A 25,412-nucleotide genomic window follows, 5' to 3' on the forward strand; every position below is an offset into this window, starting at 1 on the left:
TGGATGGTTCTGGCAGTTGGATTCCTTATGAAAAAGAAAGTATCATGAACTGGAATAGGAGAGATGGATTAGGAATATGGACTTTCAGCTTCATTTGTTAGCAAATAGGAACAAACACTGCAAAGTAAAGCACTCTAACTGCTGTAGGAGCAAAGTCTGGATAAGAAATGAATGATCAGGCGCTATAGCTTTTTTCATTTTTCTGAGAATGCAAAGCACTATGAACATCACATTAAAGCTTCTGAATTATATTTATTCCTTAATTTTTCAGTTTTTCATTTCCAGTTTTCCATTAGTTATTAAGTCCTGATAGAAACTATTCTAAGCCTTTGCAGCTACATTATGTTATAAAAAATAACTGATCATCATTTATCTGTTTCAGGTTTTAAATTCTGATTGAACAAAGCAAGTTAGATGCAGTCTGTGGTATACTGCTGATCCATGGTTTTTCCTCAGTGTAGCAATCATGCAGCACATCTAGCAGCTACTTCTGTTTCTATGGCAGCAGATCTCTTGCTGTGTCTCTCTACATGTTTTCCTTTATAACAACAGACTGTTTATGCAGTCTAACATGGCTTTATGGCATACAGATGATGCTGTCCAACTCACCAGCCTTGCTGAAACTCCACTCGGTGAGCTTCACTGGTGATATGCTCCTTCAGAGGTTCTGAAGTATTTTGGTTGTGTTAGCTGCATGTCAAGTGCTAGATTAGCTACTCTTGTTGTAATCTTCAAAAATTTTGATCTTGAATATCATAGAGTATCCATGTAGTTTCTGTATCACTTCACAGGTTAAGATATACTCTCACCAGTTCCTTTGGTCCCTCACTCTTCTCAATGACAAGAGCTCAGGACTTCATAAACTGGGCACATTTTGTATCTTAATATGCAGGAAGTTAATTGTGTTACAGTGTCCCAGTCTTCATTTATTTGAAGAATAACTAAAGAGGAATTAAAAAAGCACTGATTGTACTAATTAGCTGCCTAAACTGCTTGATAAAAATCACATGCAAATTTAAAAAATATGATTTTATTCTTTCAGTGCTGCTTACTCTTCCTTTTTGTATAGCATCTTCAACTTGCACAAAGGCCCAGGCTCACTTGGGAAAGCTTCTCAGAGTCAGTTTGCTGTGCTGCCATGCATTGCATGCTACTCCCTGTGGTCCTTCATTAGGCCATTAGCAATGTCAGTGCATGTCTCAGCTACAGCTGTGTCTTCCACCCCGGGCACCTGGGCCCTGCTATTGCTATTTCGGGGTGTCTCAAGACAGGCGTGCAGACAGTCTTTGTGTGTGCTTACCACACTACCTTGTTTGCCTTCTAGGTAAGACTGCTTGCCAGAGTGTGCTTTCATTGTTGCCAGCTGAGGGTGTATGCCACCTGCTGACTCCTGCATCCTAACTTCTTCCACTGAGGAGAGCCTGTCCTCTCAGGTTTGCCTCTGACATCTACCCTGTTCTCATTCACAAATCCAAGGCTGGCCTCACCATGTCTGGCAGCTCAACCCAAAACTAGCAAGGTGCCTTAGGGGCATTAGGGGCTTAGCAATGCAACAGGTGCTGCAGATTGATTGAGCAGGCACATCCTCGCATGGCTTGAAGATCCCAATTCACTTGGAGTTTTTTTTTGTAAAATGTTTTTAGGTTAGAGAAAAGATTGTTTGGACACTGTTTTTTATAAATTCTTACCACTGTGCAAGGCCTCAAGGTTTCTCACTAATGACCACTTTTACACATCATGAGATACCTAATGAAAAGGTAATTAATTCATTAGGGGGGAGTGAGACTCTGCTTCACCACAGAGATAAACAAGCATCAATGAGGAATTTTATCTTTATTTCATGATGTTAGCACAATAAACTCACACAGTAGCATTGATCTGTACTTATTTAACAAAATACATTTATAGCAATTTACAAATTATTTTCCATTTGAAAACATGGCATAACATTTTATTAAACACAATACTTTATATAGAGAATTCTCATTTAAAAACATATTTTATTTTTAAGTATTTTCTTTTCTCAGTAAAGCACAGCCTAACAAAGAAAATCGTGCCTGTTAGCAAGTAAGAAAATCAGAACACTAAGAAGATGTCACCTGTCGATTTATTTGATTAATTTTAAATTAAGGTACCAGTGGAATGTAAACAAAGAGTAATTTTACAAAAGGCTCCTTATCAAATATACATGCAGAGGTCTGAGTTCCAATGTATATATTATTACATTTCTGCTCTCTAACGTAATATAATTTGATAAGCCATTATTAAAAACAGTAGCCTTTGGCACTTTGAGTAAAAAAGAATATATCAATATTTATGTATAGAACATAATTTCAATGATTACACAAGAGCTTTAAAATCTTTTCTTAAGAAATAGGAAACTTTAGGAAAAATATCACACTGCACTTGAAATAGTGCAGTAAGTTTTAGAGTAATAAAAGCAACATATATGCCAATATATATCTGACTAAAACCAAGGAATAAAGAACAAACACTCCCACCAGGAATCCTGCTGTTTCCAAAACAGCTAAATTGCCAGAGGGACCGTTTTCTAATCTTTGCTTTATTGCCATTATTCTCCATTTCAATTTTCCTTTATTTCCAGGTTCATCTACTTATGTTCTTTCCCCCTGCACTTACAAACTAACAAATGATTGCATCTTATTTCCCTGCACTGATAGGCCAACAGTGTTTGTGTCTCACCCTTTCCTTTAAAGCTAATCCTACCTCCTTTACCCTGTACCTAGACTGAACTAAAGCCAAAGGGTTTTGTCCATGACAGTCCAAGTGTTTTTAATTCCTAGGAATCTTGTACAAAATTTCATATTAAATACCAAGGACTAAAGATACATCCTCTTGAAAAGAAAAAAACAAATCCTGACTTGTAAATACTAGCATCTGAGAACCTATTTCTAAAAAAATTACTTTTTTTTTTCTTTTTCTCCTGGTATCTATGATTATTTTTCCCAGCTGATGTGCCTTAAAGTGTGTCTTCAACATACAGTGCCTTTAACATACACAATATGCTGCAACCCTACTGGGTAGCTTCTTACATGCAACCTGCAGAATAATTTCTCCCAATCATCCTAAGTGTGATGGGGTCATCTTGTATCAATAACAGAAAGAGTGTGGTAATTTCTTTAAGGACTGACACTCTTCCACAGCACTGGGTGATGGGCAGGTGAGGGAAGCATAGCTTGGCACAGTTGGCTTGACAGCAAGCATTCAGCTAAGCCTGGAGCACCTGTAAAACTGGGAAGTACACATAAAGCTTTCCATTGACTCACAAACACCATCCTCATACTTGTGAAATTACTTAGGTTTGGGGTTGGGTTTGGGATTTTGTTTTGGTTTGGAGGTCTTTTTTTTGGGTTTTTGTTTTGTTGTTTGGTTTTATGTTGTTGGGTTTTTTTTTGGTTTTTTTTGGTCTATGTTTGTGTTGTGCTGTTTATCTTGTTGAACAGGATGATTCTTCCTTCTCCCTCCTACTTGCCTGGGGTAGGGTGGGCTTTTCCTTAGAGTTCTGTGGGGTAGGGTCTGTAGACAGGTTCTGACTATAGAGAATGTATCTTGTTCTCTGATGCCCTAAATGAGAAGAGGCCTTAGACCAAAACACTTCTCTCACGAAGCCAGAGAACAGACCTGATCTTCTTCAGTGAGAGGACTGCTAAGCCATTCCCTTCCCCTGCTAGCAGGGGAGCTGCCAGGTGTCTGAGAGTAGCTCTCTTTCAGGTAGTATTAGGAGAGAATGAAGAGCTGCAGTGGGTGAGCATTGCCCCTGGCTTCCTTCAGGGTTTAAGTCAGAGCCAAATGAAATGAGGCATTTCTTCTAGCAGGCCCATTCTGGGACATGCCAAGCTTATTCCCTTCAGAGATTATCCTTTCAACAATTTTTGGCAATGGAGATTTTTAGCAGGCAAGTTTTTTCATTATATCCAAAGCTCAATTTACTAAAATAATTTATGTTTTCTCAGGTGAAGAGACCTTTTATATTCTTAAGTGGCAGTGGTAGGAAAAATACCATGCTTAAGAAGGCTCTGGAGGGTGTCTCAAGGGACGTGAACTGTAGTAGTGGCACAATGCAACACTTGTTCAGTGATTCTGCAATACCAAGGCATTCCATTCTTTAAAGCGAAGCACAAATCCCCTGTGTGATGGTGATTGGGGTGAAACTTGTGATTGTTCTTGTGGCATACTAAGCAAGTGAGGTGGATGACTGCTTCTAAGTGTGAGCTATGATATTAATTCCTGTCTCCTTGGAAGCTGGTCAGGAAAAGTTGCCATCTATTTTTATTTACTCATGGCTCGCCTTTCACGTTTGCACATCTTGCAGTTATTGGCGTCCTGCATTATCTGTTTAAAAACTAATAGAAAAATGGAAGGGTTGCTGAAGGACAGAATAAGAAGTTTAAAAATGTAAAATCTGAATCACTTGTAGTACTTGATAAGACCCCTTAAAAATGTAATTTAAAACAATTCTACAAGTTAGCCCACTAAGAAGCAGCCTCTTCATTAGTAGCACCTGTTCTTAAACAAAAGTTGAGCAGTAGCAGCAAAACTATTCAAAATAGATAGTAATTCCATTCTAATGGAAAGTCACCCACACATTTTTTGTTGCAGTAGACATCTTAAAGAACTACACAAAACCTTTGCAACCTTTGAATGTGACAGATCCACTATAACAAAGCTGTAAATATTTCCTACGCTAAATGAATGCAGCCAGCATCATCATAGTATTAGCAATATTACTTGTAAAGTAACTGCACATCAATATGTCATGTTTGCAGAGTCTAATAATTATGCAATTTTTCAAAACATGTAAAGTTATCATCAGCACCACTCTGTATTAAAGATTTGGTGCAAATTCTGCAAAGGTGAATATATACCACTGATAACAGCCTTTGCTGTGAAAAAGTCAGTCAATTTTGGACACAAATATAAAATAAAAAGTTGGCACATTCAGGAAATACAGTGTCTGTGTTTAAGACCATTCTTTTAATTGACATCATCACCCTCAGATAAATGTTTTGAATCTGAAGAAACGAGTTGCATGAAAATGTTTCACATTAGTTCTGGCATTGTGCTTTTCCCCTCACCACATGCTTTTCACAGGCTCGTGCCCATTGCACATCAGCAATGCAGGGCTGCTGGTCAATAATTTGGCACATAAAGGTAAATGTCGGCTCAAAATAAAGGGAGCAGAACCTGTGTCAAGACATGTTTACTTTGTGGCAGCATGGACCAGCTGATATGTCTCCTGTCAGTCCTTGTACGCTCGTGTGGGGGATGTGCCTTTATAGAAGATGTTTCTGGTGTTCTCTGGACTGCTCCCTCTCTCAGGAATTAAAATGATGTTACCTTTTCTTCGAAGTGTTGAGTCCCGGCTAGAAGAAATGGACAGAGTCTCTGAGCCAATCTCACTTCCCTCCACTGGAGTGACTCTTATTGTAGTGATTCCATGATGGTGATGCTCAGTGTTATCTATGTTGCTTCTTTTCCTGTCACCTGACCCATAACTGTCTTTTAAGGAGTCACAGCTCTCAGAGTCTCTGTTAAGATCATTTAGCTCATATGTTTGACGAAGAGTGACTTTTTCAGGACCTTTCCATTTCCAAGACCCACTTCCTTCACCTTCTGATGGCATCTGAATTACAGGTCTGTTATTTTCTGGATGGGCCTCAACTCTAACAATGCTACTTGGCTCATGGTCTGTCAAGGTTTTGTATCTGATGGCTCCTGTACAGGTCACTGTGCTTCCCTCTGAACTCTTTGGACTGCCCTGAAGCACTCCTTGCTGCTTAGACATGGCTATTACTTGCATGATTCTTGGCTGGCTATTGCTCCTGCATGCAACACTCTTCTCAGCAGCTTTCAGCCATTTAGCTCTAGCTGAACTAGTTTTGGGTGATGTGTTCACGTTCTCCTGAGTCTCTTCAGGAATGTGTACTAGCTGGGATGAGCCAGGACGGGACTGAATAGAGACCCTTGGCCCGCCAGTAAGACCTGAGTTGTTACAACCTGGAACATTGCCAGGTTGGATTTTCAGGTATTGGCTAGGTGGGCCATGATGATCACCATTTACACCCACTCTGGAGGGTTCTGAGCTTGACCTCATTTCGATAGCCCTTGGTGGTGACTGGCCAGATTCAGTCTCTATCACTTGCAGGGACAACTTTCGACTTTCATTCTTGTTCTTCCACTGGGACAGCAGCTGTTTGGAACGGGCAGAATCCATTGATGCGTGTATTGTTGCATTGCGTCTTGCTGGATCTTCCAAGGATGGTGTGTTGACTCTTGGCAGAGTGTTGCTGAAAGTAACCATGTTCTCCTTTCCCATTGGGCTTCGTGGTGTTATTATTTCTACATCAGCATTTGCTCTCTTGAGATTGGTCAGAGAGCCTGAATCTCTGTGGTTTCTATTCAGGATACTTTCTGTACGGTGAGAGACAATGCCATCGCTGCTGCTGCCATTTTTACCTGGCAGGATTCTGTTGGCATCTTGACTGAGGTCTGTCAATGACCTTAGAGGTTCTCTGTGAAAATTTGGGTGAAACACATTCTCGTCACTTGGTAAGAAGTTCCCCACAGCATAGATGCCCTGATATTTGGACAGAAGCATCAACAGTCGGTTAAGAAAGTTAAAAAGGACATGTTTTAAGGTACTGTAATTGCATTCTTTAGCTTTTCAATAGAATTCAGTGACATAATTACTCCAGCTAAACTGACAGGTATGCAAGTAAGCCTACTAGTTTATTTCCTCACTAGTATAGCCTTAGCCCAGACTCTATCCTCAGACTGGTACCTCTAGGTACATGTATAGTTGAGGTAAGGATTTAGCCTCCACAAGCTTTCTTCTTATCAAGGAACAGATACAGAAATAATGTTTTGCTAGAAAAATAGTAAAATAGATGTTTGTGGTCTCTTAGGCAAAGCTATTTTACAACTGTTTACCCTGATTTGCTGAATCTTGTTACAGCTTGAGTTGATCTCTGCCATCTGCAGATTATTTTTACTGTACAATAACCATGTAATACAATGCCTACATCATAGAAAATTTTATCAAATTTAAATCAATTGCTTTCCAAGCTGTGCAGAACTTTAATAAGATTTACTTCTAAAACATTTTCCTAATCAGTAGACTCATTGTAAAGTGCTGTCATTTTAAAAAGACTCCACTGAGGGTATTCTGTGAGAGGGTCAAATATCTGACTCAATCACTTGAGTTACTCGTTCTTTATATTCCTTTCAGAATTATTTGTAGTTTCACATTATTTCTCCTCCCCATCCTCCTAGTTTTGAGGGCAGATTTACTGAGCACTGGGTATCCAGGAAAACATACTCTCTGCTCTATGATCTCACACAATAAAGTATACATGTTTGTATATTTCAAACCTGGGGATAGCAGCTCTATTTAGGTAGATCTTCAACAGAGAATCATTTGAAATAATATTCTCAACAGAGTGCCTTTCTACTCACAGTGCAATCATAGAGGCTGACTTTAGTAGCTCATGGGGTTTCTGTTATTATTCTGACTGCTGTTTCTTTTGCCACTGTGAAAGCCATTTTTCCCTGGTCAGCTTTGCAGACCTGCAGACCATCTGCAGGTATGTCAGCTTACGTTATCATAGGAAAAAGGGGGTCAGGAAATGAACTTATTTTAGTATTATAGTAAAATTCATCATTGACTTCTTGGGGGTAAAACCCTCCCACTGCCTGTTAAGACTCTTCTGTTTGCCTGCCTACACTCAAGCAGTGGTGTCAGCAGAAGCTACTGATTGCTCCCAGGCACCTGTGTTGCTCTCTGAGCAGCCAGGGCAGCAAATTGCTGCTGGAGACATACTGAGGCAGCAAGCAAAAGCAAGTGCTTGATGAGCATCCTACTGACAGGTGTGACCTACATGCTTCCTTCCAAGGTGCTCCATCTCTTTTGACACAGTACAGAGGAAAAGCATAGGAATAACCTGATTTGACCATCCTTTTTCCCCTGCACGGTTTCTCTGAGAACTCCAAAGAATGACAAGTGTATAATATTGCCTTTAATTTCCTGCAGATTCAGCAATTCACTCAGATGAGTTGCTCATACTAATTCAATAATTTTTTGAGATCATAAAGCAGACACTGTCAATATCAACTCAGATCAGCAACAAATACCAATTAATCAAATATTTTTCTTGTGTTATGCTTTTAAGTGTGGATTAGAAGAGATGAGTATTTTTAAGTATTTAATAAAGCCCATAAAGTTAGAAACATTTCTGTATACAATGCCAGATGATTATATTACACTTTATGCACTGTTATGGAACCTTACATTGAAATACTTGTTTGCTTTCTCCTGTTTGCTTTTAAAGTCTTTATCCCTAATTCATAATTTTCAACACAAATTGACTTTATTTATACTTATGGCATGTGAGCATGATGGTAATTTTTCATAAAAATAACCAGTACTCTTATTCCAGCCTTATAAGTTTAATTTTTTTAAACTTAACCATAACTATTATATTTACCAAATAGAGAGCAATTCCTCCTCCTATGAGAAAGCCACAGTAAACATCAACTGGATGATTCTTATACTGGGTGATACGAGTCAGGCCACATATAATTCCACAGATGATAAAGGCAAAGACCAAGAGTGGTTTAAGAAGTTTTGAGGAGTCCGTTAATGTAGAATTGAAGTACATCTTGAAAAAGAAAGAAATAAAGAAGCAGTTGAAGAAACTTAAATATACCTAAGAGGATTCTAATGTTCAGTGTTTCTTTTATATATAGATCACTAGTACACAGTAGTATTACAAGTGATCCATTTAATTTTACTTTACAGCCCTGTTAAAATTTGCTCACTTTCTGCAGAAAGATCTGAAATCACAAGGAATAGATTTTCAGAAACATAGGCAGTGTTGCTAATTAACATCAATTAGGATAAGTATTTTATGCCTCAGTACTGTTCCCAATCAGCACCTAAATGTTCTATAAATGTGACTAAGGAGTCACCACTTGTGAAATACAGAAGCCAGATGTTGTGCCAGATGAACGCAGTAACCTGTTCCAACAAAAGCTGCCACCAGATGCTTTAGAGAGCCATTTCTCAACTGAGTGCCATAATATCAGGGAGGTTACAAAAATTAAGTGGAGGTGGTTCATCAGTGTTATTCCCAATTCTGGCCTTTCTCTGGGCAGAATAAATACTCACAAGCTCTCAGTACATGCAGAATACTATTATCTAATGTCATTAATTGGTCATTACTGTTCTTTTCCTCTGACTTTTACAGCACAAGGTAGGTGATGGAATTACTTTTTAAACTTCAAGTAAATTGTCTATAGTACAGACATTGTGGGTCATACTGAAGAAATGTTACTGCTCAGGAGTGCAAAATCATCTGTGATTGCTGCAGCATGTCCCACAATCCTCTGCTAGTGACTGATGGGTTTTATTCACTTTCTTTGCAGTAACACCTTGAAGGCCTCTGGGAGTGATTGTGCCATTTCATCCATGCTGCAAATCTCTGGAGGTGAAATCAAACTACATCACATCAACGTATTGCCCTTAATGCCTCAAGTTTAAAAGCAGCACAACAAAGAAAAGGCAACATACATAACAGTTAATTTGACTGGTAAGTTAAAGTATCACTCTGTGAGACAGATAAACACTGCTTTTTGTATGAGAATAATATGAGGCATCAAACATACTTTAACATAACACTTTTGTTTTCTTCTTAAAAAAGAATATGAAGCAGTTGAATCTTTTCCTTATTCTTTAATAGCTACAATAAAATCAGCTTTATTAGTAGTTTTATTTTGCTTTCAGATTAGTAGGATAAAAACATCCATGCATCCATCCATCCATCCATCCATCTAAGATATCCAGGCAACACATAATTTTACAATGTACAGCAAATTACTTTCCGACTTTTGTCTTGTATAAATGAAACTGAACAGAGTTGGTTACTCACCGAAATGTACACTGCTGCAAAGGCTGCCAAGGTGGCATGTTGAGAAGGGAATGATTTTCTGCCAAGGAAGGACATCAAATTATACTTCTCAGTTCAAATGCTCATTGAAAAAAACCACTGAGCAGCACAGCCATCTTATACTTCCTAAGCAATATGTGATCTATTGGTAACATTTGTCATTGGGTGACATTTTTCTCAGAGAGAGGCAAACTACATCTTTGTTTGCTATGTCTATAGGTTTATTAAAAAAAAAATCAGCACTTTACATCATGACAGAATCTAATGGAGAACAACAGCACAGGGAGGGTATTTTAAGAATTACTGGGCCCCTTCTTGATGGCTAGAGAAAGAGAATAAATGAAAACATGTCCAAACTCTTGAGACAGTAGACAATATCAGGTCTGCTCTTGATATTGCTGAGGGCCTTCTGCTCCCAGTGAATACCTGGATACTTGAATGATGTGGACTGGACCATTTCAATTCTCTAAAAACAACTAAAGAAAAGTGATGTGAATGTGAAGGAGGTTTTTACATAGTAGAGAGAGAAAAAAGCTGGGTTTGAATTCAGTAATTCCTATTCTGCAGTGGACATCTAGATCACAGAAGCCCTAAAAAAAGTCAATGACCTCTGAGCTCTAGGAATGAGTCAGAGACAGTGAAGATTTCTCTCTTTACAATGGTATAGATATGTAATGTAACATGCTGCATGTCTTGGTGAAGACGAACATGTCTACCTTGTAGTCACAACAGAAACTTTCACCTGAGAAAGCTCAGCTTGGGATAAATACTTCAGCTATAATTTGGCTTCACAGATGGGGATCTTGCCACCCTAACTGGGCTGCAGTACAGTCAATTTCCTAGCAACTCCTGAGTGAGCTAGTTTAAAATAGCAGAGACTGAAACACAGTTCTTTAACTTTAGACAGACATTTGTTCTGCAAAGCAGCAGAGTCTGCTTTCTAAATTTCTTTCCTATGCATTTTGCCTTGTCTGTTCTACATAATTAATTGGCAGTTAAAAATGTGCATGTAGTTCAGTGTGAATGTCACTCTGCTGACCTGAATTTGAGCCTATGGCTCCAGCAGATTCATGACTCTGGCGAAGATGAAATCTGAATGGCTCCTTTTGCATTTCTAAAGACAGATATAAATTCTCTTCATTTTATTTTATTTTTAAACTCCCTGAACAAATCTTTCACAAACAGTAATCCTGCAGAACAAGCTCAGGTTTGAGGAGTGGGGAATAAAGACATGAAAAAAAAATAAGGTAAATGTTTATAATAGCTAATCAACTCCTTTACCTTTGCAAGCTTTAATGAAATAGAAATCTATTTAGCGTCTCTGTGGAGCTAATGTGTATATTTGAGTCCTATGAACTGTCCTAGCACTTAACCTTAATTTGATGGCATTTTAATAGTATATAAGGTGTGTCACAATGGCACAGTCAATTTTCTCTTTATTCTCTTTTCTATTCACATGCTTTCAGGGCAAACAGACTAAATGCACTCTCAGTACTCTCTAATGGTGTCACTGCTTTTGTTCCTCTATTTGTTATCTTTTAATCTCAAATTAAAATAACTCCAGCTAAAAATATGTAGCCTTTTTGTATGGCTCTGTATTGAAAAGGTGAACAAAGGTCTCAAAGAAAACGTGTCCTGAACTTGGATGACAATGTATCACTCTAAATGCTCATGCATGAGGATGTGTAGTGGGGGAACAACAATGAGAGTCCTACTGAGAGAGAGAGAGAGTCACACTGAGTCAGAACATCAGAGATGACAGAGGACAGAGTCCTCACTAGAGAGCTGAACAAAAGTGATTGAAAATGCTCTGTGAAGATAATAGAGGAAAATATGGACAAAAGAAACCATTGGATATTTTGGGATGTTGCAGAAAAATGATTTGATGTAATCAGCTGGATAATTATGTGCTGCTCTCTATGCTTTTCATACAGCAGTCCAGAGGCAAATTTCTGGAGCCAAAGTTTTTGGGAAGTACAAATCAAAAATGAAGGCCATTAGCAAACTCAGAACAAGTTCCTTCCATACTGAAATTATTGAAGTCAAATTAACCTCCTGAATTGTAGAAGTTATACCACAGTTTCTACATAGGTGACTGAAGGAAGTAGCAAGTGCTACTGAAGAACCAGTAGCACTTGCTCTGGTAAAGTTGAGACTGGCATAAGGAAATAACAAAATAATAAAGAAAAAATGCAATAAAATTGAATTAAGGAGAAATTGTGGGTGGTGCCAGAATATTAGAGATAGCCAAATGTATCCTCTATGATGGGAATAACTTTGAGGTATCAACACATGGTTGTTTTTCTAGGGAAACAGAATCTCCCAAAACTGGATTGCTTAGTCTTAATATGTTTCAGCTAATTTCACCGGTTTCTTAGAAGTGATGGTATTTAAACTTAGGAGTGATTGGTGATTTTGGAATGTTGTTACAGGCAGTCAATTCAAAGCAGTAGACGTCATATTTGAGATAATGAAATGAATGAGATGTAATTGTGAAAAATTTTCTGCCTGCTCCTATGTAATCATGTCCTGATTTCCCTGGGACACCATGCAGTTGCAAGACACTGCTTGCAAGCATCAGGCTTCACTGGCAATATCCCAGTATCAGCAAATGGTTATGGGGAAAGAGAGAAAAAAACAGTTAGAAATACCACGCAAGAAAAGATTGGTTTGGGAACACACAGCTTTGTACTATTGTGGTATTTCCTTTAAAAAAAGATATTTTTTCAATGCGGTTTATAAAAAAAAATAATTAGAGAAACAGAAAACAAACTTATCCAACAACTCCCAAACACCCAAGCTGTAATGTATGTTATACAGAGGTCTCAGACCAAACATTTGGGAGACTTCTTCCCCTGCCTGTTACAGGGAACTTACTCTGTTCTTATACTGCTTCAAAAGCAGTAGAAGCTATACCGAGTGACAAATTTATAGCAAAGTGCCTCCTCTGAGGGGGTAGAACAGCTGCTTATGAATGTGCTTTGGAACCTGACAAGGTCTTCCAAAGCCCACTGCTAGGCAAATAACTATATGGAGAAAATTGAACATCACTAAAAAGACATTTATGCATTCAGCTTTAAATCAGAGACTTTAACTAGATAGAAAAAAAATCTTGAAACTGAGACAGAAAATAAAATGAATACTTAAAAATGTATACACTGAAGAATAGAACCAACCTTCCAGCGTTGATAATATTGAGGTCAGCTCCTGAGCAAATATCTTCCACAACATATGAATTCTCTGAGCAAGATACGTTTAAGGATGTATAGTTAGGCTTGCAAACAGTCAGGAAATATGGGGCCTGATATCCTGTTGATAGCTGTATAATATCAGTAACAAGAGCAGTTGCACAAAGACCAAATACATGAACACCTAGGAAAGAAATCAACAGAGCTTGTTAATTATATTGTATGCATTAATTAGGTTGATTAATAGTATAAACTACATTCAACAAAGCTCTGATGGCTTTTGTTATTGGATTTGGAGAGAATTTAAATGCAGAACAAAAGCTTATTGCAAAGTTGAATTCTTTAATATAAAAATTAGAATTGTTTATGCTTGTTTCCTTCCTGTTGATACTTAAAATTTTGTTTTAATGTCCTGATGTCCTCCAACATCTTTTCATCAAAGAGTGCTACACTGGAGCTGCTTCAGTTTGGAAAGAATTTTTCTGAATTGACTAAAGAGTAGCCAACTATTTGAGGAGAGCATATGTCCTTATCCAGTCCTTGGAGTTTCCCACTGGAAGAGAGGTTTTTAGGAGTATGGACAACTGCCCATTAGATCATTGCTCTGAAGACCTGTTCTCTTTTTGCTACAACAGAATCACCAGCTGGTGATAACTTTGGCTACCTTCACACCTCTGATGTTTCTTGAGTATTGTGTCCTTGTCACTAATCCAAATATTTAAGTCTATTTCAGAAGGGATCAATGCTTCAGACTGATTAATAATTCACAAGAGAATTGAAGTAATGTAATTGCTTTACTGAACATTTTCAACTGCTCTTCTCCTAAAGATTTATCTATAATTCCTTACTTTTATTCATAGAGATAAATTTACTTTTCATCCTAAAATTGAAAGAATGTTAAAGCCATTAAAATATGAAAAAAACTTCAAAATCAGAGTGGGAATTTGGGATGAAATTCATGTGTCTTTGTTTGCTTGGTGATACCAAACAGGAGAAGTGGATGTGGGGTATGTTTACAGTCCTCCTTGCTCATGGTGTAATCCACAAAGCCTCTGCTTTCTTCCTCACTGCTGCTTTTATGAAGCTTTGCTGGTCATAGATTGCACTACCTCACTTGCCACTACCTCCCTGTTTGCCAGACTACCAAAACCCAGGGAACAGTTGTTCTACCAGATTTTCAGTCTGCTGTTCTGCTGGTTGTCTTTGCCTAGGCTGCCTTCTCTAGTGAAAGATTCCTGAAACAGAGGAAACCTTTTCTTTAACCACTCATTGGGAGAGGAAAGTAACTGTAAGAAGGGGATCAAAGTCCAGTTGCCTTTCAAAGTGGAGGTTTTTATAAATGACAATTAAAGTAAAATGAAAGAATTTGACATGTTTCTCCATCATTTAAGTTGCCAGATTCTAGCCCTTTTTGAGAGGCAGATATACACATTCCAGAAAAAGAATGTCAAACCTACTGAGAGTTTCTGACAAGTTTTCACTGTCATGCTGAATACTGTGACAGGTGGGTTGAATCCTTATGATGCACTGAAGACAGGCAGGGGAAGCTATACACTGAAATAATTAAAAAGCAGCCAGCTCAAGGTGGGCAGGGAAGGAAAAAAATTACTCTTTTAGAAATACTGACAGTAGTACAGGAGAGGAAAGGGGAAATGGAAAGTGTAGATGCTGCATTACTGAGTATGGGGCTGCTCTGTTGCAGTCTGAGTTTCTTCCCATGTTTTCTAGCAGAAGATCTGTGCTAGTGACAGCTCTGCACTTTTCTGAAAGGCTGTTTCAGAGAAGCAAACCTGCATGGTGAAAACTGAATGTATGTGGAAAGTTCTTTTTTGGGAGTAACAATTGAAACCCACCAACAAATCTGACAGCTCTTCTAAGAAAAGAATTGAAGTTGCATCCTCCTGCATTAATATTGGCCTCTGTTCCAATCCCATTTCTTCTTTTGGACAGGCAACAGTAGAGAATTCCTTCTCCTATCATTATCTGCAATGACAAAGGAGCCATTAAATTGAATGTAGCACTTACTCAGAAGATCCTGATTGAATTTAAAAGGCTGTAACATAACTGTAACAAAACCAATGTCATCCACTGACATGCACTCAACCTTAAAAGATTTATATCAATATGTAAACATAAAGTAATGCAACTTAGCCTGAATGAGGGCAGACAAGAAGATGGCCCTGAAATTAAATGCAAATGGCATACAGTATATAGTGCTCAGTGGTAACCAGGCCTTGATCTACAGCTGAAACTAGATGCTTCCACAATAAAAAAGCAGTAATTATAAAATATCACCTCTAAAATAATTCAGAGCCACTGCAATATCTTAGTGCTCCTGAAGTGGTTTTAGCATTCAGTCTTGGCTACAGGCCTAGCAATCCTGAGCAGCTTCTAATTATGTGACAGCCTGTTCTTCTGTATTTGTTTAATTTGGCTTGGGTTTTAACCTGATCCACAGCAGCAGAAAAAGTTCTGTCCTTATGGTCCCTTGCAACAGACCAAGCAAAACAGATTATGACCAAAACCCTAAACAAGAGTTTCTAAAAGGAAGAATATAAATAAAAGATGGTGTCACTTGCTGGAAAATCCAGACACATTTAAACATTTTCAGCCTCAGATTTTATTGTTTTCCTTGTTCAGTAGTGCGACTATTTTGAATTCTGTGCAGGATTTGTACAGAGTTCAGAGTAAGGGTTGGATTGAAATATTGCAATTAATTGAGGCAGCTCTCACCAGCAAAAGCAGAGTCACTTTGCCTATCCACAGCTGCATTGAATACTAATCCATGCAATGAGATGCCAAGGCATCTGAATTATGCTGAATCTGCTGTAATTGCTGGTGGTATTTGTCTATAGTAACTCCTCCACACTAGGAAAGGGCAGGTAAAGTGGAAAAGCTTAGTCTAACTCTTTAGTAGTTTAAGTTTTAATAAATTGAAATTTCTTGACCAGGAAGATCGAAGTTGTGAAGGTTCTCCTACAACATAGAAAAACCAGCGTAAAGGAATTCTAATTAGCTGAGAACTATGGCCACTATTATCTGTCTATATTTGATCAAGTTATGTCTGAAGCTTCCCAGAGAAACCAGTAGTATTCCAAACTTAAAACTCAGAAAAACTATAATAGTTTTTAGCCAAGTTCTAGGGAATGGTCTGGTACAGGGAAAACACCAGACAGATGGATTAGCTCGTGTGATAGAGCAAAAAAACAACAAGGCCCATGTCAAGGAAAATTCAGAGGCTGGCATTTCCAGAGGAAAAACCTCCCAGAGCAGAATGGGCAGTAGGAGTGAAACTGCCAGCAGTGAATTTCTCTCCTTGAGAACTGATTTCCCAAATCTGTTGGAAAGGACATTGTTACTTCTAAACAGGTTTTTAGTCAGTGGCTGATAAGAGTGTGAACCTTTACTGATATGATTAAATAACTGGTCCTAACATTTCTGAATGGGTAACTAGAGAGAAAATCTATCAGAGGATCAGATTCAGAGTTCTTTGAAGCATATTGAAATCATGCTGCAATCCAGGTGTATCTATGGTCCAGACATAAAATATCTATCTTGGTAATTTCTTCAAGTCCAGGTCAGGTGTTCCACACTGAAGTCTCCTGCAGTTTTTGAATACATACACAAAATTTCATCTCTGTCACAAGCTGTAAGACATATGTCAAAAATACAGGTAGTTGTTTTCTGTAACCCTTCAGGGCTACAGAACAGACCTTTTAAAATGCATTTTCTACTTCCTAATAATGAGAAAAAAAGCTCAAAGAGAAAACTGCAAAAATGCAAAGTCCCAAAGCCAAACACAAGCCTTGTGTAATAGTGGCTTGGGAAAAGAAGTCACAAAATGTTACATCTTTTTTTTTTTGTATAAAAACTTACTTTAAAGTGAATAGATTTATATATGTTCTCCAGTCTTGGGAAAAGTATTATATCAACAAAAATAACATAGAAAAAATCCTATTCTAATATTTATATAAGGTTTTAAAGAGGGATTGACACTGAAATTTGCTTGTCTTGCTCCCCATGCACACTTTTTTTCCTTTTTTTTTCTTATATACACACTGTTTGATAATATTTAAAATGTGGCTAATCACACCTGTATTTTATTGAGTCTTGATGACCTTCTGTCTCATACTGCAGTAAATCCCTGAAGTGTGGACAGAGGCCAAGATATGCAACATTACTGGAGATCCTCAGTTCCTCACACAGCTCATGCTTTCTTTTCTATCTTTTAGAGGTTTTATAAAGTGTATAATCAATTTAAATACTTATGAAAACTATCTTACAAAATGCTAAACTCTACAATATGACAATGGCATAATTGTAATCACTGAGCTTTACTGGCCTATGTTTCCAAAGAAAAGTAAAGGATTGGACAGAAATGTCTCCTAGTTCCTTCATTCCAAAATTGTATCAAATAATAAGAAGTCAATGCCTTTGGTGCAACTGAAGGAGGTTGTGTATTTTGCACTGTCACTGCTCAGCCTCTAACTAACACAGGCATCACATTCATGCTTACACCAACACAAAAGAAGTACATCTTCCTAAGGCTTGCAGCTTTTAGCCAGTTGTACTTCGAAGCTTTGAGATTTACTTTCTTTATCAAACTTTCTTTTTCATAGGCATGCTCAAGTATGGGTTTGAGTTCTTCACATGGTATACTTCTGATTAATTTTCTGTACTGCTGATAGAACGATTCAAGCAAGAATAACATTTTCTATTGCAAAATTCCATGCAATGATGAAAGAATTGAATTATAATCAAAGCCCTTAACAAATAATATATAATTAAAAAGGCATATTTTATCCTGACTTAAGGTGTTTGATATTACCTAGGCTTAGCAGAAACTCTCTCAAGTAAAAGCCAGGTTTTCCCACCTACTCGGGCCCAAGTAAGCCTAGATACATTTCTTCTATAGGTGTTTCAGAAAAGTCCAGTTTGTTCTCAGCAGAAACACTTAAGATACCCAGCCAAACCCCAGTACTAATGTTTTGCTTTTATCATAGTATTCGGTACAAAAATCATCTGCACCAGAATCACTTAGAGTCTTAGCTCCCAATTCCTAAATGTACCATTTTTAGCCAGCTGGTTGTGCAAAATCCTTCAAAAATGGTTTCTAAAGCAACGGAAATCAAATGCAGTAAGAACTGTTCAGTTAAAAAAAAAAGAGACAAATAAAGAAAGAACATTTTGGAAAGCAAAGAGAGAACAGCACTTGATAATTTTTATACAGGCATCACATTTTATAGATTTTGTAGCTGTAAACTGGATAGTATAATAAAAAGAATTAACTGATTGAAGTTAAGGAAATTAAGAGGAGCTAGAAGCAGAGTTATATTTGCAGCTGGCCTTCGAGAAGTGCCTAACAGAGATGCATAGTCATTGCTGTCAGGGGGAAGAAGAGATCCTTTCAAAAGGTTGATCCTGTTCTTTAGGTGCAGAGAATCACCCACTCAAGGTGAATTTGTCTCTCCATTTGCCAGACAGGAGTGGCGTGAGAAATAAGGCTCCTATCTGAACTACTAAAAACAGACAAAATGAATTTATAAATATAAAGACAATTTCTACTTTTCTTTTATGTAAAATACTGACCCAGCTGCTCATTCTGACAGGATATTTCGGTTCTGTTGAAATCATCTCTTCCCTCTGGGTGAATGATTAAACCAGCCCACTTTTGCCTGCTCTTAATGACTAACTTATAATTTAGAGGTGTTTCAGTGCTTTTTTGGAAAATGTAATTGAGTTCACTGACAAGATTGATATACCTTCTCTCTGAATAAAGCTAGTTCTAACAAAAGTGGCAAGTTCAGGGCTGTGGAAGGCTTGCATTCAAAAAAAAAAAAAGTCTTGCATTTTTTATGATTTTTGCTATATCTGAGATTATGGAGATGTCCTGTCTGTAAAAGTTCAAATATTTGTACAGCATAACAGAATGATTCAAGCAATTTTCATCCAACTGTAGATGCTGTTTCTTAACATTAAAGCCCACCATCAAGACAGTGAGAGTAGATGAAGTGCTACAGGGACTGTTATAAGGAATGTATCTCCTGTTATTACAGAAGAATGAAACATGAATTTAAAATCCTAAGGAGACTAACCTGCATGACACTCTACAGCCTAACTGAAACCAAAGGAGTTATTTTCTTTATGCCAACTTAAACTCTGTTCAAAATCTTTATTAAGTGACATTAGCACTTCAAACTTACCGTAATTGATGGTCCAGCAAAAACCAGACTAAGCAACATCAAGAAGGGAACAGATTCTTGTGTAGGTTCAATGTATGGCATACTCAGACTCTTGTCATAGCAATTAAATCCAGAGTGAACTGGCTTGAAGACATCAGTAAGTTCAAGAAAATAGAGGCTAACAACAGAAGATGCCAGTATGGGCAACTAGAAGAGAAGAAAGCAACAAATTACTATTTGGAAAGGGAATAGCAATGCTTTTGCAAAGACAACATAGTCTGTTAATAAATCTCTTTGATGTTTGTTGTTTATAGCTCACTGCTCCTTGTCATGCCTCTTTCACTATCTCTAAATAATTAATTCTCGGGAGATATGGTACTGTTCAGTTGATATCAATAACCCTGCTGTCTACCAAGCTAGTCAAAACACCCAGCCCAATCTTTGGCACATATAATTTAGCCTTTTCATCTATGAATCATTAATAGAAAAACTTTGATTTAATTTTTTTTTTTTTAGGAAAGTATCAGGACTGCAGTCTCCCATGTGGGGGCCTCAGCACTCTGCTGTTCATCAATCACCCTTTTTGGTCCTTTAGCAACTCTCTGTCATGTATGACAGTCTTCACATCAAAGCCACTTTGCATTAAGTTTCAAAGTAATAGTTAATGAAAACCAGTATCCAGTCCTTCCCTAGAATCTAAATATGTGATAATGCACATCTATTTCACAATTCTACCAAAAAAGCAATTAACTTTGGCAAGATTCAGTCTGTTTAGAACCTTGATGACTATAGTTCACAATTCTTTTATCCTCTAGCTATTTAGTTATCTAACCCTTTGCAATTACTTCCACTAATTTATTAAGAGCAGAGTTGGCCCTTCTTGGAGCCCAAATTCACCACTGCTCACCATGAGCTCCTTAAAGCACAGGATCAACCACTAAATGTCTGTGGAAGGAAGTAATTTAACAGAAGATATAGCAAAAAGGCATTTTAAAGCTGTTGGTTTATAAGTGAACAAAGAGAACAGCCTTGCTGCCCTGGCAGATGGGCATTCAGAGGTGACCAGCAGGATGTGATTATTCTCTGCATCCTCCTTAGTAAACACTCAGAAACACTTTTTGTTTATTGTTTTCCAGAGTCCTTCACGAACAAGGCAATATTAGAACAACTTCCTGCTCTGCCACTGAGATGCAAGGAGTCCTTCTGGTGTCTGTACTGCAATGAAGGTACCTGTGGTTAACAGCACCTGAGATTAGGAGAAAAAGCAATTATCCTAAAAGAATTTTGAACATACTTAAATTGTATTATTTTTGCAATGCCCAGTTCAAATTTACAAATACAACCGATTGTTTAAAATCATTGTCATTCATCCCATTCTACAATGCAATATGGAAGCAGAGGTAAAATGGGACCCATATGCATTTGGAGAAAATTATGAATAAAATCTGCTCTACATGGCAGAGGGACAATGGTTTCTTGCATTAACATGCAATTTTCAGTTTTTTAAGCATTGCGCTTATAAAATTCAGGCTCTTTGTGCATAAAATGTAATTCTGGGTGATTAAAGAAGGAGGGTTCCAGCTAAATTTAATCGAAACATCTTTTAATATGAGTTTTTTTTTAAAAAGAACAGATTATCTTTGATTTTCTGATTTGAAAAGGGTGAGTTTTGTCTTCAAAGTTTACAAGCAAAATCTGAAGAGGGTGGTGAATGGAAGAATGTTGCTTGTCTGGTTATATCTGTGTTCACCTTGGCTGCCTTGTACTATCACATAGTATAGAGGCTGTGATTGTGTACAAAGGGAAGAAATATGGATTGGCATTCTTAAGTGCTGTGAGCATTACAGTAATAAGATCAGGCATCTAGGAAGTTTGCTTCAGTAAATAGTGTGCATATGTATGTATGTGTATATATATATGTATAACCCAACCACGTCCATATTTGCACTCACCCAACCACATCCATATTTGCACTTACACAGTATACCATACATACATACTATGTACAGCATATAACATACATAATATGTAATGCATATGATGTGAATACATAATATATAACTATTGTATAATCTGACAGAAATATGTATATATGCATGGAGTAATTACAGACAATGTCACTAAATTAAGTTCTGCTTCTTGCCTATCACAGGAAGAAGTCCAGTATTCAACTATCAAAAATAGGCAATATTTGAAGTGGTATTTTATTGTGGAACACTAAAATAAAAGGTAGTGAATAACTTTTTCTTTAAACTACTGTATGTAAGCTGTGACTCTATTATTAATTTAAAAATCAAGGAATTTAAGGAATTGCATTTTACTGTCTTATGACTTCAGTACAGGACTCCTGTATTATTTCTGACTGTAATTATCTGTTCTGCTAAAGAAAATATATACTTCTAAAGGATTATGAACCTCTGACATAACTGCTTACAATACTAATGATTAAGTCTGTAGTCAATTTGCTATATACAGTATGTCATATCCCAAAGAACATTTTTCTTCCCATATTTTTAAAAATACAGACATAAAATATGTCTTCTACAAGTCTCACATTTATAAAAAGGAAAAGGCAAATGTTTCTAAAGTCTTCTAAACAGTATAACTGACTATTTAATATATGAATATTTATGGAGTGTTCTGCTTAAGGCAGCAGCATTTCTGTAATTATAGACTTCGGCGCCCAACACCTTGAAAATGTCAAATATAATTAGGTGGTAGAATGTGTATTGTTTTAATTACAAAATGGAATAGGAATTTTCCTGTGCCTAATTAGAATAATAAAACCCCCAACGTCAATTCTTGACTAATCCTGACTAATAAGTCTTTATACTCTTACTTCCTTGGATGGATAATGGAGAAAGATCCCTGTTTAGCTTTTAATTTAGACCTGTAAATTTAAAGTTTAACCCAAATGGTCAAACCCTGTTCAGCTAAGAGCCTTAAAGTCACAAGGATAATCAGCATAGCTATTGAAAAAGTTTGATTTGTAGTCTATTTATTTTTTAGAAAGAGGTTTTCTGTCTTTTGCCTCCTTGCTGTTTTCTTAAACTGTAAGTTAAAAGCCTTCATTAAACCCCAGAACTTTACTATTAATAATAATTAACGTTATTAATATTTTAAAAGCTTTTACTGTATTGAGTGAGGAATAGTTCAAGCATCAGAAAAGATGTTCTCTGTTCCCAAGAGTTCAACAAGGATGCAAATACCCAGAGATGTTGTAAAGAGAAAACTTCCTGTATTACATAGTGCAGGACAAACCAAAGCAGCATTCAGCAGCACAACTTCTCTGAACTGATGGGGCATGTAACAAATCTTCCTTCTGGCCAAGAGCCACAGGACAGCCACCACAATGATAGATCACAGAAGTGTGAATGAAAAGTGGAAGATCAAGGTTTAGGATGGAAGTCCTATTGGAGTGGATAGAACCTGGCAATCCCTGGCTTCTATAAATTCTCTAAAATTGTATGCTGCTAGTTTTATATTTTACTCTCATATTCATCAGTACTTAACAAAACAAAAAGTCCCTATTTATCTTCAGGAAAATAGCATCTTGAAATTCATGGCTTCGTGAGGATTCAGCTTTGGAATGTCACGTACTCAGATGTCTGAACTTGTTTTGTAGGTTGCAGTTATGTGACTTGTGCTTTGCTAAATTGCACTGTCTGGGGGTTCTCTCTTACCATGAACTCATACCCAGATCCCACGGTGATGCTGCCTGTATAAAAGGTAGGCAGAAAAGAGAGAAGCAGCATGGATGTAGCTTTCAGAGAGTCAAGACATCTGCCAGATGCAAACTAAAGATGGTATGACTAGACCAGCTGTTGAAAGAAAGGATTATGGAATGCTTGATACACTGTCTGGATATTTTGTATCTTGTAAATAATTTTTAGACTTGGATGGACAGGAACTTCTCAGATTCTTAGCTTGTTCTGCAATGCTTCCACAGCAAGTAACAGGCTCCTGAGTATGGGAACTGCCTCCTGATGTTTCTCTTGTTTTCTGGGAATTGGAAATCTTTGTAAGCAATCAAGTAAATAAACAGGATTGCCTCAAAGAGATAATAAATGAATGCCCCTGGTTTCCCAGCATGAAAAAAATATCAGCCAAGTCTTTCAGAGAAGGATGGTCTAATTAATAACTGTGTTTAGTTCCCATGACAAGGCTGTGCATTGTGGAAGATTCTATTAAATTTATCATAAATGTCGATCCTTGTGCCAAGGAATTCATGGTCTAAATGACAAGGCACAACAGATGGATGAGACAAGAAAGAGGGCTGTAGTGGGTTGGAGGAGACAAGGTGTTCCTTAGCCAACTCCTAACAGCCAACTCCTGCAGCTTTCAGCCACCCTGGCTGCTGTCCTGTGGTACCTTGCTGCAAGATTCACAATGGACAGGAGCAGAGAATGGAAAGAGGATAGAGGTTTCTCTTATCCTGACAGGGATGAATACTGAGCTCATTACTGTGATTGAACACCTTCCAGAATAGGTCACTATTAAGAAATGGCATCAGCCAAATTCTGTCATTTTCTCATTTTTGAGAACCCATGACTCTCTGAAGAGAGAGCACTAAGCATGGGATGCCTATAGAGCAGGGGACTGGCTTGACAGAAAAGTGAGATTTTTTGATTTATTTTTATGCTCTAAACTTAATTCTGAAATGTTGCAGGCTTATAAAAGAAGGCATTCTGTCTTTTCAGAAATTTAAGGCTTCCATCTGTACAAATGCTTTTTTGCTTTTCTGCCTGAACTTGACTTTCTGCTGCTCCTTGTCCCTTTTCTGGATGCAAATTTCCTGGCCCAAAGCTAGAAGGAATTAGTCTTTTCTCTAAACTACCTGTGCCTCACCCCTGTCTAATTTTTGTGGAAGTTGTGTACAGATACATGATATAAAGGTCTTTCTTCTCATAGACTTAATGCTATTTGATTTAATTTCAACTTAAAGTTGAATTTCAAATCCCAGATGTCTTTGAAATCTATTATAATTATCATTTTGGAAAATTAAGTTATATATATTTCCAGCATTGGTTTTAGAATTCAACTTAATTGTTTTGTGACTGCCAATTACAGACTAGCTTTGGAAATACAACAGCTATCTTCATGTAACTTCAAATTATCCTGATCTTTTACCAGATCTTGAAAGAAAAGTCTCAGTATGCGTAAGACCTAAAACAGACCTGATATATTAGTGATACAATTTCTACTTATTTCAGAAATCTCAATCATGCTGAATGCACAGTAACCCTAAAAGTGCTTTTTTCTTTTTATCTTTTTTTAAGAAATATATGTGAAGAAGCAATTATACAGGGAAAAACAAACAAAATAAAAATTCTTCAACAAAAATATTTTTGGGGAGTCTATAAATATTTTACAAAATTTCTACATTATATATTTGTATATATTCTATTAAAGATATGTGTTTAAAGTAAATTTTCAGGCAGAAATTCAAAACACAAAACCACCAGTAATGCATTTCTTTTCAGTGTGACTTCAAACATAATTGATGACTCCTTATCTTAATTATTATTGTTTCATTACATCAATTATAATTAAAATAAATGAATAATTGTTATAATCAATTAATAACTATAGACAATGAGATTTAGGATATTACACATACTGTTGATTGCAAAATTTATGCTTCTGCTGCAATGTTATGGTAAATCAAGAACAGCAGTACTTCAACAAAAGGCAGTTGTTTTCAGGCACCAAATTTCAGCTAGAAGTTTCTTCAAAAACCCCATGTCTAAGGGACAAAGCTGCCAGTCCCTACACAATGCTACAATTTAATGCACTCTCTAAAGCATGCTGATTTCCCTACATACAAAAAAAAAAAATTATTCCTGTAGGTGCCCTTCTCCAGTGGCTTCCTCCCGTGCTGTTTAGCCACTTCTGAACTCCCTACAAACTAAACTTTTAAGTTACAGGACATCAGACAAGATACCATGTTTGTAATAGCTCAGCTCCTGGGCACGTTAAGGTTCCACAATATGCTGGCTTTGATTAACTTTGGCTTCACAGTAATAGATTTTTAACAACTATAAAAGAAGATCACAGATGGTAGAATTATAAATTTT

General features: G+C 37.1%; 1 protein-coding gene across 1 annotated transcript in view; it reads right to left on the reverse strand.

Annotated features, from left to right (window-relative positions):
- Positions 1-1,814: 1,814 nt before the first annotated feature.
- The window catches only part of PLPPR4 (phospholipid phosphatase related 4), a 30,031-nt gene continuing 6,433 nt past the window's right edge, over positions 1,815-25,412 (reverse strand). Inside the window, exons 2-7 of the mRNA XM_064719575.1 lie at positions 19,357-19,542; positions 15,007-15,136; positions 13,142-13,337; positions 9,948-10,005; positions 8,505-8,678; positions 1,815-6,598 (exon numbers count right to left, since the gene is read on the reverse strand). Coding sequence (XP_064575645.1) covers positions 5,261-6,598; positions 8,505-8,678; positions 9,948-10,005; positions 13,142-13,337; positions 15,007-15,136; positions 19,357-19,542 — 2,082 coding nt within the window. The 3' untranslated portion in view covers positions 1,815-5,260. The remainder of the gene's footprint in view (positions 6,599-8,504; positions 8,679-9,947; positions 10,006-13,141; positions 13,338-15,006; positions 15,137-19,356; positions 19,543-25,412) is intronic.

The sequence above is a fragment of the Zonotrichia leucophrys genome, chromosome 8, assembly GCF_028769735.1.
Source record: "Zonotrichia leucophrys gambelii isolate GWCS_2022_RI chromosome 8, RI_Zleu_2.0, whole genome shotgun sequence".
NCBI lineage: Eukaryota > Metazoa > Chordata > Aves > Passeriformes > Passerellidae > Zonotrichia > Zonotrichia leucophrys.